At 41.0% G+C, this 18,706-nt stretch overlaps 1 protein-coding gene across 1 annotated transcript in view; it reads right to left on the bottom strand.

Moving 5' to 3' along the window:
• The window catches only part of MTX2 (metaxin 2), a 59,755-nt gene extending 42,855 nt beyond the window's left edge, over positions 1-16,900 (bottom strand). Inside the window, exon 1 of the mRNA XM_007524705.3 lies at positions 16,649-16,900. Coding sequence (XP_007524767.1) covers positions 16,649-16,688 — 40 coding nt within the window. The 5' untranslated portion in view covers positions 16,689-16,900. The remainder of the gene's footprint in view (positions 1-16,648) is intronic.
• Between the last annotated feature and the right edge of the window lie 1,806 nt (positions 16,901-18,706).

An 18,706-nucleotide genomic window follows, 5' to 3' on the forward strand; every position in this document is an offset into this window, starting at 1 on the left:
GTACCCTCGCCTAGACAAACTGCCAGCCTCTTCTTGAGAATGGAACCTGTGGGCAAACTTTCAGCTAGTGCTTTTCTCTTCTGGATGGCCTGAGCCAGGACACAGTGGCTCACTGTATCCCTCCCTTACTGCCAGCTGAATTATATGGTGGTTTTGTAATAATGTGCATTTTCTCCTAGTAAAACTACAATTACATTCAATTGGCTTTGGTCACAAGTAAAACCTGTCTACATATAGCGGCAGCACACTTGAGGCTAAACCATATGCCAATCAGCTATGACATGGAGAAAACAGAAACAGTAGGCCTGATTTAAAACATAAAAGTCACTAAAGAAAGCACTGCTTCTAGTGGAGCGTACAATTGCCACACACAAGGATCCGCAGTTCAAGCCCCTGGCCACCGCACGGAAGTACTGCAGTGGGGAAGTTTCACAAGTGGTGGAGAGATGGTTTCTCGCCTTCCCTCTCCCTCTTTAGCTTGGTCACGCAAAAAAGAAAGCAAGAACAAAACAAACGAGAAAGCCATTGTACGATTCCATTTAGATAAAATGTGCAGAATCTTGGACGTGGTGGGAACGCATCCAGAATGTACACATCACCATGTGTGAGGACCCAGGCTCAAATGACCAGTCCCCACCTGCATGGAGGAAGCTTCACAAGTTGTGGGACAGTGCTGCAGGTGTCTCTCTTTCTCTCACCGTCCCCACCCCCCAAATTTCTCTGTTTGTTTGTTTATTACTTACTTAGTGGTTGCTTGAAACTGGGAATGGACATGATTGTAAATGATTGCAAACGGGCAAGAAAATTATTTTTAAGGTGACAAAAAAAATGTTCTACTAGAATAAGAAAACTGAGGCCAAGCACAAACGTTCCAATCAAAGTGCAAGGACGTCACAACAATCTAGTCGCTGAACCTTTACTAGTCAACCTCTTATGAAGCCCCAAGAAAAACATTCTCGGGTAATAGTTATATATAACTAAGGCAATTATGATCAACCTATAACAGTGGTTCTCAATCCTTAATGTAAAATGTGTAAGAGTTCTCACTCTTTAACTTCAAAGTTCACCTCAAGAACTTCATCAAACTGTTTATTGTCACAAAAACCTAAATTTCACAACAGAAGTGAGGGCCAGGGGCCTAAACTTGCCACAAGCACCCCTCCCTGCCAGAGTCAAGCAGAAATCTGGAAAAACCACCAGAAAGAGTATCCCTACAATACAGACCTGACTTGAAATATGGCCAAGTTCTCACTCCTTTCAATCACAGAGACTGCTGCAGTGAAAAACTGCATATATTAATTCTACTCAACATTTCTAGCCACTTTATTGCTTCAGTATTTGTGGATATGGCTTTAAGCCATGTTTTAAAACCTCCCTTACTCATGTTACAATTTTATGATGTTCCAGAATATGCCTGTAGGATTACCAAACTGAAATCCTATTTATTTTGGAACCAAAGTGACTAAATGACAAGGTTCCCCCCCCCCCCATTAGATGAAATCAGTACAGAAAATAAGCTTAAGTTAGTAATCATGAGACCTGAACATATGCTATCTAATCCTACCTATGGAAAGCTAGAGATGACTTCAAAATGACACTCCAGGATCAATTTCACAAAACTGACAAGCTTCTGGAGGTTAACAAGGACCAGGAAAGCAACTTCACCACATCAGGCCAATAACTCAAGTATAAATAGAATACAAGTTCAATTTAAAACCTTAAAGTCTTTCTAGATATGCATGTAGCAAGTTCTCAAATGATTTAGACTCTACACCATTAGAAAAATCTACCATTTTTATGTTAATTTCTTTTTCTTCCCCACATCATTTTATTGGGGGAATAATAGTTTACAGTACAGTCCTTGAAACACTGCTATAATTTCTCATCTCCCTGTGACAGGTTTCTGGAAAGCACTCAGAGGTGTGTGTGTGTGTGTGTGTGTGTGTGTGTGTGTGTGTGTGTGTGTACACACATATATATAGTTTTTCATCTCGCCAGAATAGGTTTCTGGAAAACAACTTAGGTCCTTTCCCACCATTAGATACCATGACTTGAACATGAACATCTCTCCACTCCCTCCTGTACCCTCCTTCCCCAGAGTCCTTTGCTTCAGTGCAGTACAGTAATTTCCAATAAAAATAAAAATAGGTCAGTGAAAAGATATGAACCTTGTAGATAGTACTCAAAATCTGAAGTCTGTTTTAAATAGTAATCTGAAATTTATAAAAGGCAAGGAAACATTGGCACCATGTCTGAGGTCTACTAAGGAGGTCAAGACCAATAGCAGAACTATACAAAAACAGCTGGTTAAGATTAAAAGTTCAATTTCTAGCCAAGAAACCAGAAAGAAGACAAACACTCTCCACAAGTATCAGACCACAGCAATGCTGACAATGTTAACCTACCTTCAAGGTTTAATGATACTCTGACTCTTAGTACTAGAAAATATAAAGTAGCTGTCCCTCAAAGTAAAGAATAATTCTCCCCACTATTCTCATATCAAATGTATTAATAGTAACTGTAATAATAGCACCTATTATTTTTTTTAATTTTATTTTTCAGAGAGATGCAGACAGACAAGAGACACAGAGAGAAACACCAGAGGACTGCTCACCTCTGGCTTATGGTGATGTGGGGGATAGAGCCTGGGACTTTGGAACCTCAGGCATGAGAGAGAGTCTGTTTGCATAACTATTATACTATCTCCCCCACCAGCACCTATTATTTTAACTATTATGTGTTCACTGTTTTAAGTATTTTACATATACTCTCTCACATCCGGCTAGGTAACCAGAGAGGAAACTATTTGTTCTCCCTCAGTTCTCCCAACTAGTCATGAAGCAAAGGAGTCCCAGAGGATTTGATCTAGTATCTTGGCAGAACTACAAGACTCCCCAAAAAGGAAAAATAAAAAGATAAAATATCCTACCAGTCAGAATTCCTTCATCAGTAGGAGCTCAGGATTAAAAAAATAGACCTCAGAGATGTAAAATACACCAGTCATTTATCTGAACAAATGTAAGTTTTTAAACTGCCCCAAATGCCCTACTTAGGGGCTATTAAAAACACACACACAAAGACTATAGCACTCATAATTCTCTAGGACCTTCTAGGAACTAAGTTAGTTGAGTGGGGCCCAGTGGCAGGAAGTGAGGAAGACTGAAATACACATCACCACTTACAATACAAGTGGTGTAGGGGAAAACATAGGTCTTTATGTCAGATACACTTGAGTCCCCATATCAATTCTATCTCGTGAGTGAGCCTGGCCAGGCTGCTTAACCTCTTGCCTCAATTTTTTTGTCTGCAAAAAGGAAAATATTGCCAACATTACGTACTTCAAAAGCTGTTGATGTGTATATACACAGCTGAATGTGTATATACACAACTTGGCTATTTAAAAAATGGTGACTTCACCTTCTTTACCTCATCTTGGATGGAGCTTGAAAGAATCATGTTAAGTGAGATAAATCAGACACAGAAGGATGAATATGGGATGATCGTACTCATAGACAGAAGTTGAAAAACAAGACCAGAAGGGAAAACACAAAACAGAGCTTGCACTGGAGTTGGTGCACTGCACCAAAATAAAAGACTCTGGGGTGGGCGGTGAGGGTTCAGGTCCTGGAACATGATGGCAGAGGAGGACCTAGTGGGGTGTGTGTGTGTGTGTGTGTGTGTGTGTGTGTGTGTGTATTATTATGTGGAAAACTGGGGAATGTTATGCATGCACAAACTATTGTATTTACTGTCTACTGTAAACCATTAATGCCCCAATAAAGAAAAAAAGCTGTTGGAACAACAAAATTAGATCATGTAAATTTTATAAATGGCCTCTAACTCACAAAATATACTCTGTCAGTAACTATTATTAATATAAGGCCAGACCAGAAACATTTCTGAAGCACTACAGGAATCTTCTTAAACAGCGACAACTGCCTGGGGAAGACACGAAAGTCACAAGAGGCGATGAAACCTGAATGAGGTCCAATAATAACCACAAGCAAATCCAACAAAAAGTGAGGAGCAGGGAGAGGAAATGAGAAGTTCAATGTCTAACACCCCTAATTCAGTTTGTAAGAAGGAAGGTAAAGTATCCTTCACTAACACACATTGTAGGATATACCGCTTCATATTAGAACGATTTCTGCAGTGGATGTGTTCTGCCTATCACTTTTGTAGTATGGATCTAAGAATGCAAGTTCATCAAAAGTAGGAACTAAGATAATCATTTTTTCATCCCAATACCACAAGATTTTTATTCCAGCAACACAAATTTATTTAGCACAAATTAGGCTTTCGACCTAGTAAATAAATATATTCTGTAGAAAATGCAAATGATAGGGCCAGGCAGTGGCACATCTAGTAGAGAGCACATGCTCTGATGCACAAGGACCCAGGTTCAACCCCACCAGTCCCCACCTGGGGGGAGGACTTCACAAGTGGCGCTGCAGGTGTCTCCTCTCCTCTCCCCTCCCCTCCCCTTCCTTCCCCTCCCCTGTCCTCTCCGTCTCTCTCCAAAATAAAATAATAAAATAAAGCACACTAGGAAAAGCTAGAAGCAGGCTGGGGTATGGATCGACCTGCAAATGACTATGTCTGGTGAAGAAGCAATTACAGAAGCCAGACCTCCCACCTTCTGAGCCCTAGAAAGAATTCTCATCCTGGAGCTGGGTGGTGACGCACCTGGCTAAGCACACACGTTACAATGTGCAAAAACCAGGTTTGAGCCGCCATCCCCACCTGCAGGGGAAAGCTTCACCAGTGGTGAAACAGTGTTGCAGGTGTGTTTCTGTGTCTCCCTCTCTATCACCCCTGTCATTCTCAATTTCTGGCTGTCTCTATCCAATAAATAAAGATAATTTAAAAAAATATAATAATTTTGATCCATACTGCCAGAGGGGTCGATGTTAGGGGAAGATGACTACAGGGCTCTGAACTTCAATTCTATCAGGACCCAGAAAAAGAAGAGGTTATAAAAAAATTAATGTGGGAGTCAGGCTGTAGCGCAGCGGGTTAAGCACAGGTGGCGCAAAGCACAAGGACCGGCATAAGGATCCCGGTTCGAATCCTGGCTCCCCATCTGCAGGGGAGTCGCTTCACAGGCGGTGAAGCAGGTCTGCAGGTGTCTATCTTTCTCTCCTCCTCTCTGTCTTCCCCTCCTCTCTCCATTTCTCTCTGTCCTATTCAACAACGATGACAACAACAATAATAACTACAACAATAAAACAACAAGGGCAACAAAAGGTAATAAATAAAATAAAACATTTTTTAAAAATGTTTAAAAATACATAAAAAAAATAAAAATAAAATTAATGAACTAGTTAAACGGGGAAAAAAAAGAAAAAAAAGAATGGTCTGGGAGGTGGCACAGTGATAAAGCTTTGGACTCTCAAGCAGGAAGTCCTGAGTTCAATCCCCAGCAGCACATGTGCCAGAGTGATGTCTGGTTCTTTCTCTCTTCTCCTATCTTTCTAATTAATAAATAAAATCTTTAAAAAAAAAAGAAAGAAAGAAAGAAAGAAAGAGAGAAAGAAAGACAGAAGTAGTAGGTGTGACTTAGAAGAGAAGGCAGGACCATAGGGGGAAAATGGGCAAATGGGTATAAATACTGATAGTTAGAAATATAATAGGCAACCTATACTTATGACCTTGAAAAAACTAAATGCAGTTTCCAGTGGAGGGAACGGGGACACGGTACCCTGGTGGTGGAAACGGTGTGGAATTAGACCCCTGTTATCTTATAATTTTGTAAATCAATATTAAATCACTAATAAAAAGGTAAAAAATAAAATAATACTGATGATGCAGAAATTTCATAAATTTAAATCTAAACAATCTATGACAGTCGTGAGGAGGAAGAGGAACAGGCAGAGAGAAAGGGGAAGAAAGGTAAAAAGAGAAGGTGCAAACCCCCATTCCCCACCTGCAAGGGGGGCGCTTCACTAGTAGTAAAGCAGGTCTGCAGGGGTCTTTTTCACCCCCTCCCCCTCTCAACTTCTCTCTGTCCTATCAAAAAATAAATAAATGATCGAAAGGAAAAAAGAAAACACTGGTCACTGGGAGTGGTGGATTCATTGTGCAGGCACCAAGCCCTAGCAATAACCCTTGTGGCGATGAAAAAAATAAATAAGGGAGTCGGGCGGTAGCGCACGTGGTGCAAAGCGCAAGGACTGGCGTAAGGATCACGGTTTGAGCCCCCTGCTTCCCACCTGCAGGAAAGTCGATTCACAGGCGGTGAAGAAGTTCTGCAGGTGTCTTTCTCTCCCCCCCCCCCGTCTTCCCCTCCTCTCTCCATTTCTCTCTGTCCTGTCCAACAACGACGACATCAGTAACAACCACAATAATAAATGCAACAATAAAAAAAAAACAAGGGCAACAAAAGGGAATGAATAAATAAATTTTAATTAAAAAAATTTTAAATAAATAAGTAAATCCAATAAAATTAAGGAACGATAATATTTTTAATGATGCAAACTCGTGAGCTTACTTTCTCTCCAAATTGTTCAAGGTTTCTAGCCAAGGATAGGTGCACAGCCCTATGACCTTCGGAGTGTTGAAAACCTGTATTTGCCTGAGAGCAACTCTCAACCTTCACATACAATGGAAGCTTCGGGTGGGAGGAGAAAAAAATAAAAGGCCATGTGTATGAGTACAGGCATGCAAGATGCGCCATGCGATGAAAAGCAGATAGACCTTGTTTTACGAAGCGCCACACGTGACTGCGGGCAGCGGGCAGTACCATCCCACCAGTCTTACACTGTAGTCCACCCACCCCCACTGCCCATTCTGTCTTAAAGCCTCCCTTTTAGGTCATGAGTGGAACTAGTCAATTCTTTTTTTTAATATTTATTTTATTTATTTATTCCCTTTTGTTGCCCTTGTTTTTTTATTGTAGTTGTTATTTTTGTCATCGTTGTTGGATAGGACAGACAGAAATGGAGAGAGAAGGGGAAGACAGAGGGGGAGAGAAAGATAGACACCTGCTTCACCGCCTGTGAATCGACTTTCCTGCAGGTGGGAAGCAGGGGGCTCAAACCGTGATCCTTACGCCAGTCCTTGCGCTTTGCACCACGTGCGCTACCGCCCGACTCCCAGTCAATTCTTATAACAGTCTCGGCTGAGTCCTCTTTATCACCTACCACCCGATGGCTGGGGCAGATGAAATGTCATAAAAGATGGTCACAGCACTCTATCGAGCACTCCTTTAAGACCTGAACACCTTGGACACGGACCTTTCGTGGTGGGTAATTTATAATCTTGTAACCTACTAATAGGGAAAAAAAAAAAAAAAAAACACCTCACCACTTTACATCCTTACGTTCTCCTCCCTCCCAACCAAGAAATAAAGTCTAAGTCCCCTGCCCCCTCATCTGGACAGACTTGCAAGTCTTTTTTCAACTGAATATGACAGGATCAATGCCGTGAGACTCCCAAGTTAAGTTCGGAAAAGGCTAGGAGGTGCTTCCTTACGGTTTATTTCAACACTCACCTTTGGTGCACTAAACCAGTGTGCAGAAAGTCTGACTACCCTGTGGCTGCCAGACTCAGGAAGCTCAGGACACATGGAAAGGTTATTGAGAATATTCCAGAGCACAATCCCAGCTGAGTTCCTAGTTAGCATCAACTGTCAGACCGGTGGGTAAAGATACTTCCAGCTGTTTCCAACCATCAACTGTTGATCATTCTTACCCTTTGAGTTTTTCCAGTTAAGCATCCAGATGCTGTGACGTATAGACAACCCTGTTGTCTGTCTGAATTACTGACCCACAGGACATGATCATAATAAGATGGCTATTTCATAACTAAATTGTGTTATGCTACAACAGTAACTGATTAATCATAGTTTGGGTAATTACTGTAAGTCACTAATTTATCATTTGATTTTATCAATTGGTTAATATCGATATTGTCAATTAACTATTGATTAATCTGAAGCTTTAGAGATAAACGACCTACACTAGCTAAACTCAAAAGTACCATAATCTGTTTTTACTGGTAAACCAGTAAAGGCATTTACCTGTGATACAAAGACAACCAACAGAATAAGGACCCATACTCCCTGATTTCTAATACATCTCTTTCTAAGAGTTTATGTTAAAATTAAAAATTTACCTGCTCCAAACAGCTACTCAAATATGAGAATGTACAACCATATGACAAGAAACAGAACTCTGAGGAGAAAAATACATCAAGAATAATTTTACAGTCTTAACTAAAATTACCATTAAATAACTAACAGAAGTACTCTTATCCATTAACCAAACCAGAATGTTAAACTGAAAATAATAAAAACTATATACCAAGGTGTAATGAAAAAGATATTTTTAATTCTACACTTTATTGATAAAATCTTTGTAACTAAGGAAACGGAATAAAGCTGGGGAGATAATGCCATCAGTAGTGAAGCAGACTTTCCATGCCTATGAACCACAGCACTCAGGTTCAACACCCAGCACCACCATAAGCCAAAGCCAAAGCTGAGCAGTACTCTGGTGTCACTCTCTCCTTAAATGATGTTTTAAATGACTATCACTTATAACTCACGACACTTGAAACACTTTCCTATAACATAAAGACAAAAAAAAAAAAAAAAGCCCAAAGGAGACCAAGCAGATCACACACTTTCCCACACACAAGGACCTGGGTTCAAGTCTGCAATCACCTTACCAGCATGAAGCAGGTACAGTGGTGTCCCTCCTAAGAAGCTCGTCAAGATATCTGAAAAATGCTCCTTCTCTCTCTACCTCTACCTCTCCATCTAGAGAAAAGTGTTGGGGGACGGGGTGGGGGGCACCACTGGGAGCAAAGCCCTGGTGGGAAAGATACATAAGTTTAGCCTCTGCAAGACAGCTCATTTGTCATGCGCATAACCCAGGTTCGAACCCAGCCCCACCACACTAGAGGAAATTTTGGTGCTGTGATATCTTTCCCCCTCTCCCGGTCTGACTCTTGTGTTTTTATCTAAAAGATCAGCTCAAATCACTGAAGTGCAGGTGACAACAACAACAACAAAAAGGCCGTATCATTAGAGCAGTGACAGCCCCTACCCACCAAACAAATGGCAAGATTTATTTGTATGATATTTCAGTCAGTGCTTTAATTTGACCTGATGAGCTATGGCATGTGTGTGACAGCAGAGGGGAATTCCATTAGAAGGATGCAGTATCCACTGGGATAATGATTTTTTTTTCTTTCAACCCAAAGGCAGGTTAAGTCTTCTAGAAACTTCTTTCCCTTATAAAAAGCTCATAGAGACAAAAAGCATATGATCAGCACAAATACTAAGCCAAGTGGGATGTCACAATGAAATGCTTTTTATGATTTCATTTTCCTATCACAGTTACAGTTAATGGAAATCGCCCTGACAAAACGTTTTTTGATGAAAAGAACTTTCATTATTACTAACCAATCAAATTTCACTTTTATTACTGATGTAGAAAAGTCCAGGATCATGATTCATCTATAGAGCATACAAAAATAAGGAAAGTGTTGAAGAACAGAGGATCATTTACAAAGCAATAAAAAATTAAAGCATGCATTTCTCTTTTTGGCAAGGCGAATACTTCTCCTCTACACATAAATGCTTAGCTGGGTTTACTGTATCTTATAACTTCTGTCTCTGAACAAAAATTAAAAGACAGAACTGAACATCTTATCTCTACTTAATACCTTCAATCCACCTAATTACAGCTCATCAAGAAACCTGAAAAATGCCAAGAAGCATGATGGTGTCTCTTCCCAGTTATCACTCAGTGTGGAAGGATTGAGATAATGTTAATAACTCAAAATCTGTCACACAAAGAAGGCTGGCAGGGAGAGTTCAGCCTATTAGTGCTGAAAACTTACACGCCTGAGGACCCAGGAGTCACAGGTTCAAACCCTAACACCACCTTACGCCAGAGCTCAGTAGTTCACTCACTGGAACTCTCTCTTATAAATAAATCTTTTAAAAAGCTGGAGGAAAGATGGAAAGGGACTAACAAATTCTACAAGGTATCTATCCCTGAAATTTAACTAGCACAACTGATCTCTTTATCTTTCAAGAACAAGAGTTGAGCTTTTTCCGACTACCTGCTGAGGTGGGCAGCATTAGCTGTTCAGATCTACAGGTGGGTAAGAGCACTGACGAGCATTTTCTTCATTCTCACTAAGCTTTGGGAGCAACAGTATCACTTCTGTGTTTCTTATTTTTTATAATTTCTTTATTGGGGGATTAATGGTTTACAGTCGACAGTAAATACAATAGTTTGTACATGCATAACATTTCTCGGTTTTCCACATAACAATACAACCCCCACTAGGTCCTCTGTCATCCTCTCCCAGGACCTGTACTCTCCCCCTCCCCCCCCCCCCACACACACACTAGTGTCTTTTACTTTGGTGCAATACACCAACTCCAGTTCAGGTAGTATCACTTCTTTTTTACAAAGAACTTTTAACCCATTTTTTTTCCACTCCTTTGAAGCTCTGAGGATTCTTTTAAAAGGCTTTTAAAGTTCAGATTTCCCAGTATTCATGCGGAATAGTGAAGGATAGAAAACATTCTTATCGATATAATAGCAAAAAGAAATTAAACATGCCTGTTTTAATTATACTTATTTTCAAAATGTATGCATACTGGTTCCATGGAACCCCATAAAATTACGTCCCTTGATTATACTATAAATTAAAGCTACTGTGAGAATGAAGTTATTAATAAGTTTTAATAATTAAGTAGCCACATGCTCATAATGAAATAAATTATATATTCCAAGTCTTTTTTTTTTTTTTCATTCTTTATATAGTTTACTGAGATTCTAAGTAAAGAACTGGAAAGTATTGCCATGATTTCAAAAGATTAATAATTACAGCAAGATAAAATTAAGTGATATGCTTAAAATATAGCAAGATGAATATGAACTGGTGAAGTAATAAGATCATTCAGAAAATATGGCATAAGAGTTAATAAAAATAAAGATAGCTTGAATAATTTCTGCTGTTCAAAATGGTCATGGGGCATTATTCCAGGATAACATTCTCAAAGGCTCTAGGGCAATAAAAGTAAGAACAGAAACTTGAATATTTATAATATTAATAATGGACCCACTATCCTTTATTAGGTGCTTAGTATATACAAAATACATCTTTTTCACAAATGAGAATAGACTGTGGCCTAGAAAAGTCTGCCTAAGGGGGTAGATAGCATAATGGTTATGCAAAGAGACTCTCATGCCTGAGGCTCCATAGTCCCAGGTTCAATCTCCCACTCTACCATAAACCCATAAACCAGAGCTGAGCAGTACTCCCCTAAAAAACAAAGCAAACAAAAAATAAACCAACCGTCAATTTAAAAAAAAAAAAAAAAAGGGAAAGAAGTCTAAGATCACAGAAGTCTAGAACATTTTTTTAAAGAGAACTTTTTTTAAAAGACTATATTTATTGATATATGAGACAGCAAGGGTAGCAGAGGAGAGACAACCAGAGCATCACTGTCACATGCTATGTGGGGCTCAAACTCAAGACATCAGAATCGGCAGTATATGTTATCTGCTGTGCCTCTGCCAGATGGCAAAACTCATTTCTGTCTTACTCCAACTTACTACCTTGTTTCTGCCCTTTCTACCCTGGTCACCTTGTTAGACTTCATTATCCCCACAAGAGCATTGGCTTCCAAACTGCTAATACTCAGAAGTATATAAATAAGTCACCTTGCTGAGTAGCTCAAAAATGGACATGTACTATTGTTTTAGTAAGTAATCAAACTTCCTGAGCTAAGATTTCAAGGTTAAAATTTTTTGGCAATTTCTAATGAATAAGCCTCCACTGAAAACAGCACAGGAATATACACTTACATACCTATGGCACACAGACCAAAGATCTAATTCTAGTATGAAGATAAACATGGCTGGAGCTTAACAAGAATAAAAGCTTGAAACAAATATTTGAGGATAATTTATTCCAGGAATACTTGCAATAGATCTTTATAGGTGTTTTCTATTATTTAATTAAGCCATGTACTCTACTTATAGATAGCTTAAACACTTTACCGGGCATATATATCCACACACAGGAAGATAAGAGGCAAAACCCAACAGAAGAGGAACAGCGATAGGCAAGTAGCTGAAAAAAGCATCAGTGAACACTTGGTGCGTGCTTACTATGGAACACCGTCAGCACTTTCTATCTCTTCTCATCTAGTCTTTAAATAATTAATAATTATTTTCACCAATTTGCAAAAGAGAAACCTGAGGCTTAAGCATGCAAGTAATATGCCCAAAGTCACACATTTGACAAATAACTGAGTAAAAATCCAGGTCTCATTCTAATGGCCAGAGGCGTATGAAGACAGCATGAAGGACGTGCCCAAGACTGTAGAGGCCTGCCACTTAGTGCTCAGAAACTTCCTCTCCCTTTGTGAGCATCGGATGCACTGGGGAGCCCTCAAGCCGGGGAGACTCCTAGCACAAGGATGGGTACGTGGGTCAGGCCTGTCCATCACAGAATTCCTTTAGATACAATGATGCTTCAAATGTGCTAACAACCCAAACAGCTACTGAGTCCCCTCCTAGGATAGTCACAAACTGACTGTAAAAACAAAATGTAAGGGGCTGAGTGGTGGTACACTTGGTTGAGTTCACATGTTACAATGCACAAATACCTGAGTTCAAGTCCCCAGGCCCCACCTGCATGGGGAAAGATCCACAAATGGTGAAACAGGTCTGCAGGTGTCTCTCTGTCTCTTCTTCTCTATCTCCCCCTTCCCTCTCAATATCCGGCTGTCTCTATCAAATAAATAATTTTTATATTTATTTATTTATTTATTTATTCCCTTTTGTTGCCTTTGTTGTTTTATTGTTGCAGTAATTATTACTGATGTCGTTGTTGGATAGGACAAACAGAAATAGAGCCGAGGGCTCGAACCAGGATCCTTATGCCGGTCCTCGCGCTTTGTGCCACCTGCGCTTAAACTGCTGCGCTACCACCCGACTCCCCAAATAAATATTAAAAAACGTACAAAATTTAACCACAATTCAAGTGATACACTGGATGATTTTGTCATTTAAGGGAAAAAAAAAAAACAGCAAATGGAGGAGGGTTTGAGAGATAGCATTATGGTTATGCAAAAAGCTTTCACGCCTGAGACTTCAAGATTCCAGGTTGGTGCCCAGCACTCCCAAAAGCCAAAGCTGAGCAGTGCTGTGGACGCGTGGGTGTGTGTGTGTGTGTGTGTGTGTGCTCCCCGGGCATATCCGTCTCTATCTCTTTCATTAAAAACAAATAAATAAACAAATGTTTTTAAAAGCAAAGGAAAATTTTTTATTATTTTTATTTATTGGATAGAGACAGGCAGAAATCGAGTGGGAAGTGGTGACAGAGAAAGAGAGACAAGAGAGACACCTGCAACACTACTTCACCACTCGCAAAACTTACCCCCGCAGGTGGGGACCAGGGACTGCAACCTGGGTCCTTATTCATTGTAATATGTGCACTCAACCAGGTGCACCACTGCCCGGCTCTGGGGAATTTTTAAATACATTAGCCATTACAAAGACTGTGAAAATCATTTCATATCCAGGACAACTTTCATCTTCCATTCAAAAGTCTAAACCCAGCAATATCATCATCTAGAAATTCAAGATAGTAATTCAAAATCATTTACTGTATTACTGAGTTTAAAAAAAAATTTTTTTTTTCAAAATCCTCTTCCACTTTTAAGAAATTTGTCAAAGGGGTAGGGCTGTGGTGCACCTGGTTGTGCACATGTTACTATGCACAAGGACCCAGGTTCAAGCCCCTGGTCCCCACCTGCAGGGGGGAAGCTTTGCAAGTAGTGAAGCAGTGCTGCAGGGGTCTCTCTGCCTCTCTTCCTATCTCCCCCTTCCCTATATGGCTGTGTCTATCAAATAAATAAAGATTTTTTTAAAAAAGAAGAAGAAGAAATCTGCCCAACAAAATCGTCACAAATAGTTGATGTATTGCACCAAAGTAAAAGACTCTGGAGTGGGTTGGGAGGGGACTCAGGTCCTGGAACGTGATGGCAGCACACCAAGTGGGGGTTGTCTTGTTATGTGGAAAACTGAGAAATGTTATGCATGTACAAACTATTGTACTTACTGTCAACTGTAAAACATTGATCCCCCAGTAAAGACATTTTAAAAAGTTAAAGAAACTACATTCCATTTCTCTCAAAAAAAAAAAAAAAAGTCACAAATATACACAAGCACCATTAACAGAGAAAAATCATATGTAGCTGATGGCTTTTGGAATACATCAATACGACTAAAATATATACTCAAGTACTGGCTAAATACTGGTTATATGGCTGAGCTACATTTGTCAGAATTCCCTTTCAATTACGTTTCCAATTGGGAAGAACTATCAGTGCTATTCTCTAGCAGACACTGGGAAGACAAATGGAAAGCGAGAGCTATTTTGTAGCTTCCCATACAATTTCTTTCTCAGTTAATCAAGCACTAGCACTACTGTGAAAGAAGGGAAAAAAAGCTGAGAAAAGTAAAATCTCAGGGCCAGGAGGTGGCACACCTAGTTGAGTGCACATTACAAGGCACAAGCACCTGGGTTCAAGCCCCCCGTCCTCACCTGCACAGGGAAAGCTTCACAAACGGTGAAGCAGGTCTATAGGTGCCTGTCTCTCTTCTTCTCTATCTCCCCCTTCCCTCTCAATATCTGGGTGTCTCTATCAAATAAAGATGATTAAAAATTTTGGAAAAAAAAAAGTCAAATCCCTAGTTAGTGTACTTTACATTAATCAAAAAGGAGATTATCCGGACTGGGCCTGATATCATCAGTTGGTAATCCTTTAACCAGGCCTAAATTTTCCTTGAGATCAGACAGCAAGCAGCACCAAGTGCTCTCTCTCTTGCTCCTGGGTATCCCCTTCCTAATGGCCTATCTCTGGGAGTTAGAAGTCGCTTTACCAACATACAGACAAGCATTAAAAATGCTCTTCACTTGTTTATTGCCTTCTGTACTTTCCCTTTTGTGCACTGCCTGTTCCTACCCTTTTCCCTAGATTCTGTTGGGTTATATTTTTTCTTATTAATCTGTAGAAATTTATTATCTATTACCATACAAAGCTTTTTATATTTCTCTGCAACCAAATCTGCCATTTTTTTCTCACGTGGATGCCAGATTATTATCTTGCTTAGGTCTCCTTGACACCCAGTATAATTAAAGTAATCTCTACATTTTCTAATTATTTTATTATAACTGAAATCTCTATTGTTTTATTTTACATTTAAATATCAAATTCAACTGGAATTTTTGCTTACAGTATTCTGACTAAAGAAACATCCCAATCTAATTTACTGAATCGCGACACATCTTCAAATGCCTCCTCTTCCAAATAAATGAGGCAAAGTTTCACAAGTCCTTAAGTTGCACTAACAAGCAAATTCCAAAGTTATTAAATGTTTTTAACACAGCAGCAATCTTTTCTTTAAATCTTTTTATTTATTTATTATTGGATATTGACCGAGAAAAATTGAGAGGTGAGGGGAGACAGAGAAGGAGAGAGAAACAGAAAGACACCTGCAGCCCTGCTTCACCACTTGTGAAGCTTTCCCCCTGCAGGTGAGGACCAGGGACTTGAACCTGTGACCTTGTGCATTGTAATGTGTGCACTTAACCAGGTGTGCCACTGCCTGGCCCCCAAAGCAGCAATCTTAATGATCTAACTATAGAAGCCCAATTTTTCTCCAGTGTTAAGTGGTAAAAATTCAAAATAATCACTTAAAATGTCATGATTGCTCATTGATTCAGTCACAAAATTTGCATCCCAAATGACAAGTGCTCGGGATACAATGGTAAACAAAACAAATATCATTCCTGCATTTATCAAGCTCATGTCCTAGTAGTACTTTTCCTCTCTCCTAGGGAAAAAAAAAAAAAAAAAGTCTAAGTGAAAAAGGGAAAAGGAAACGTATTTTCATACAGTTGCCATACAAAGAAAAAAATCTGGTAAATTCCGATACATTCATTAGTTCCCACTTTCAAACTACTACATTTCAAATATACCTGGTGACTCTCTTTACTATAATCATATTGAAAACACTGCAGGGGGTTAAGATCCAACTCCATTTAAAGAATAAGTCATCCAAAAAAAAAAATACGCTACAATCTCTCTACTTGTAACGTCATCTTCTCCTCACCATTTAATTCTTTCCACTACATCATGAAACTAGAACCTCAGCAGTAAAACAAACACAAACTGATTCCCCATCGAAAGGGTTTCAAAGAAGCGCGTGCAGACGGAAAGCTGTTTCGGCGAGTCCGGGACACCTAGCAAGTGGCAGTTCCGTTCCGTGTCTCTCGGGAGAGGAAGCAAGAACCTGAACAGCCCCTAAAATGCAGAGGCTGCGAGGGGCCGGTGACCTTGTTCAGGGCCGGTCACCGAGCCGCGAGGTCCCAGGACAGAGGCCGCTCCTCCCCGGCGCCCTGTGGCCACGCCCCCCCCCCGCCGCCAGAGCGTCCCCGCAGCCCAGCTCCCGGGAGCAGCCGCCACCCCCGCCCCTGCGACTCCCTCACCCCCGAAAGGAGGCTGACACCCCGCCAGACCTGACTCTCCGCCCTCCGCACCTGGTTTCGCCATCTGGAGCCCCAGACGCCGCCCCCCCCCGCGCCCCGCAGCCAGCACGCGCGCTACCTGCGATCTGGGAGACGAAGGCTTCCGCCACTAGAGACATGTTTGCGGGGCGAACGTGCGCCCGCGATGTCTCCTCCTAGAGTTCTCAACGTCCTCCGCCGTTAAAAACCCTCCGCGTGTCGGGGTCCCTATCAGTCCTGGGCTGCGGGGAGGCCACAGTTTGCAAAGCGCACTCCGTTGGCGCGGTTACCCGGACGCCAAGGTTACGGCCGGGCCCGACCAGGAACTTCCGGCGCAGGGGACGGCGGCGCGGGAGCACTTCCGCCGCCCCGCCTCCACCCTCCGGCCCCGCGCTGCTAGGCGGGGCGCTGAGCGTCTGGCGCACCTGCCGCCTCCGTTAGGTGGCTGGCTGGCGAGCCCGGGGGGGTTAATACACTCTTTATAAAGGAGGGGTGTTTTGGTTGATTTTGTTTTGTTTTTTCTTCTTTTTTAACATGTAAAATTTAAAGCACACAACAGATTCCAGGTATATGTACAGTACTCTAGTCATTTCACCCTCTGAACAAGGGAATAAGGTGATGCACTGTTGTGGCCATTTTATGAGTAAGGGAATAGGCTGAAAAGACTTTAAAATGCCAGCTCTAGGAGTCACTGAGACCCAGATTCATGTTAATTTCTTTTGTCCCACTAGACAACTAGGCTGGTTAACCCGTGGACAGACAGTGGTATTTAGTGATTCCTTTACTCAAACATGCTTACAAGAAAAAGGGAAGTTTGAGCAGCTCTGGAACTCAGAAATAGTTTACCCTCTGTGCACCTACGTTCATTATACAAAAATAGAATCTCTCTCTCTCCCTCTCCCTCTCCCTCTCCCTCTCCCTCTCCCTCTCCCCCTCCCTCTCCCCCTCCCTCTCCCTCTCCCTTCTCTGTTTCTCTGTTCTGTCAAGTAACAAGAAAGAAGGAGGAAGAGAATAAAGGAGAAGATGGCTGCCAGGAGTGGTGGGTTTGGAGAGCAGACTATAAGCCCCAGAGATCATCCTTGGGGGGCACCTAAATTACATTGACTGGGAAAGTGATTCAGAGATATATAAAGTAGGACTTGCAGGCCAGGCAGTGGTGCAGCAGGTTAAACATGTATGTTAGCATGCGCCATGACTGGTGTCCCAGCCCCCCACCCCGACCTGCAGAGGGATGAAGCTGATGTGCAAATATCTTATCTTCCTCTTTCCCTCTCTGTCTCCCAGTCCCCTCTCAATTCTTGTATGTCCTATCAAATAAAGTAGAAAAGAAAAATAAATTGGAAAATAAATGCTCACCAGAAGTGACACTGTGGAGTCATAGCTTGAGCACTGCTATAATCCTGGTGGCAATTTTTTTAAAAGTGGGAATTGAATGTGTGAGGTTCAGATGTTTATATCTGCCACTGCATGTGTTAAAGCAGTGTTCAAATCTCTTTCATATTAAATGTATCTTTGAAAACCATGAAGATGATTGTTTAAGTACTTTTTGATACGTATTGAATACTTATGTATATTGTTTTATTAGGCTAATATTATTTACAAGGCAGCTGTTTTCACCTGGGTACATTTTATTATCTTTCAAGAACATTTTTTATTTTATTTCTTAATTTTAATGAGAGAAAGATACCGAGAGATAACTAGAGAGACCAGAGCACTGCTCAGCTCTGGCTTATGGTGATGCTAGGAATTGAACCCGGGACCTTAAAGCCTCAGTCATGAAAGTCTGTTTACATAACCATTATGCTGTCTCCCCAGCCCCAGTTTCTTATCTTTCCAAGATAGGTGTCTGCACACCATCTGTGCCAGCGCCAAGCAAGGTGCTCCCCCAGCATAGAGCACTCTGTCTCCAGGGCCCACTTGGTCCCACTCCCCCAGTTCTTGCCTTGCTGCAACACCAGCTCAAGTTTCACTTTGTTTGGCCATTCTTCCCCTGTTTCTTGAGTTCTACCTGTAAATGAACATGCTGAATTTTTTTTTTAATTTTCCCTTTTGTTGCCCTTGTTGTTTTTTTTTACTGTTGTTGTAGTTATTGTCGTTGTTCCTGCTGTCGTCGTTGTTAGATAGGACAGAGAGAAATGGAGAGAGGAGGGGAAGACAG

The sequence above is a fragment of the Erinaceus europaeus genome, chromosome 18 (assembly GCF_950295315.1).
Source record: "Erinaceus europaeus chromosome 18, mEriEur2.1, whole genome shotgun sequence".
Classification (NCBI taxonomy): Eukaryota; Metazoa; Chordata; class Mammalia; order Eulipotyphla; family Erinaceidae; genus Erinaceus; species Erinaceus europaeus.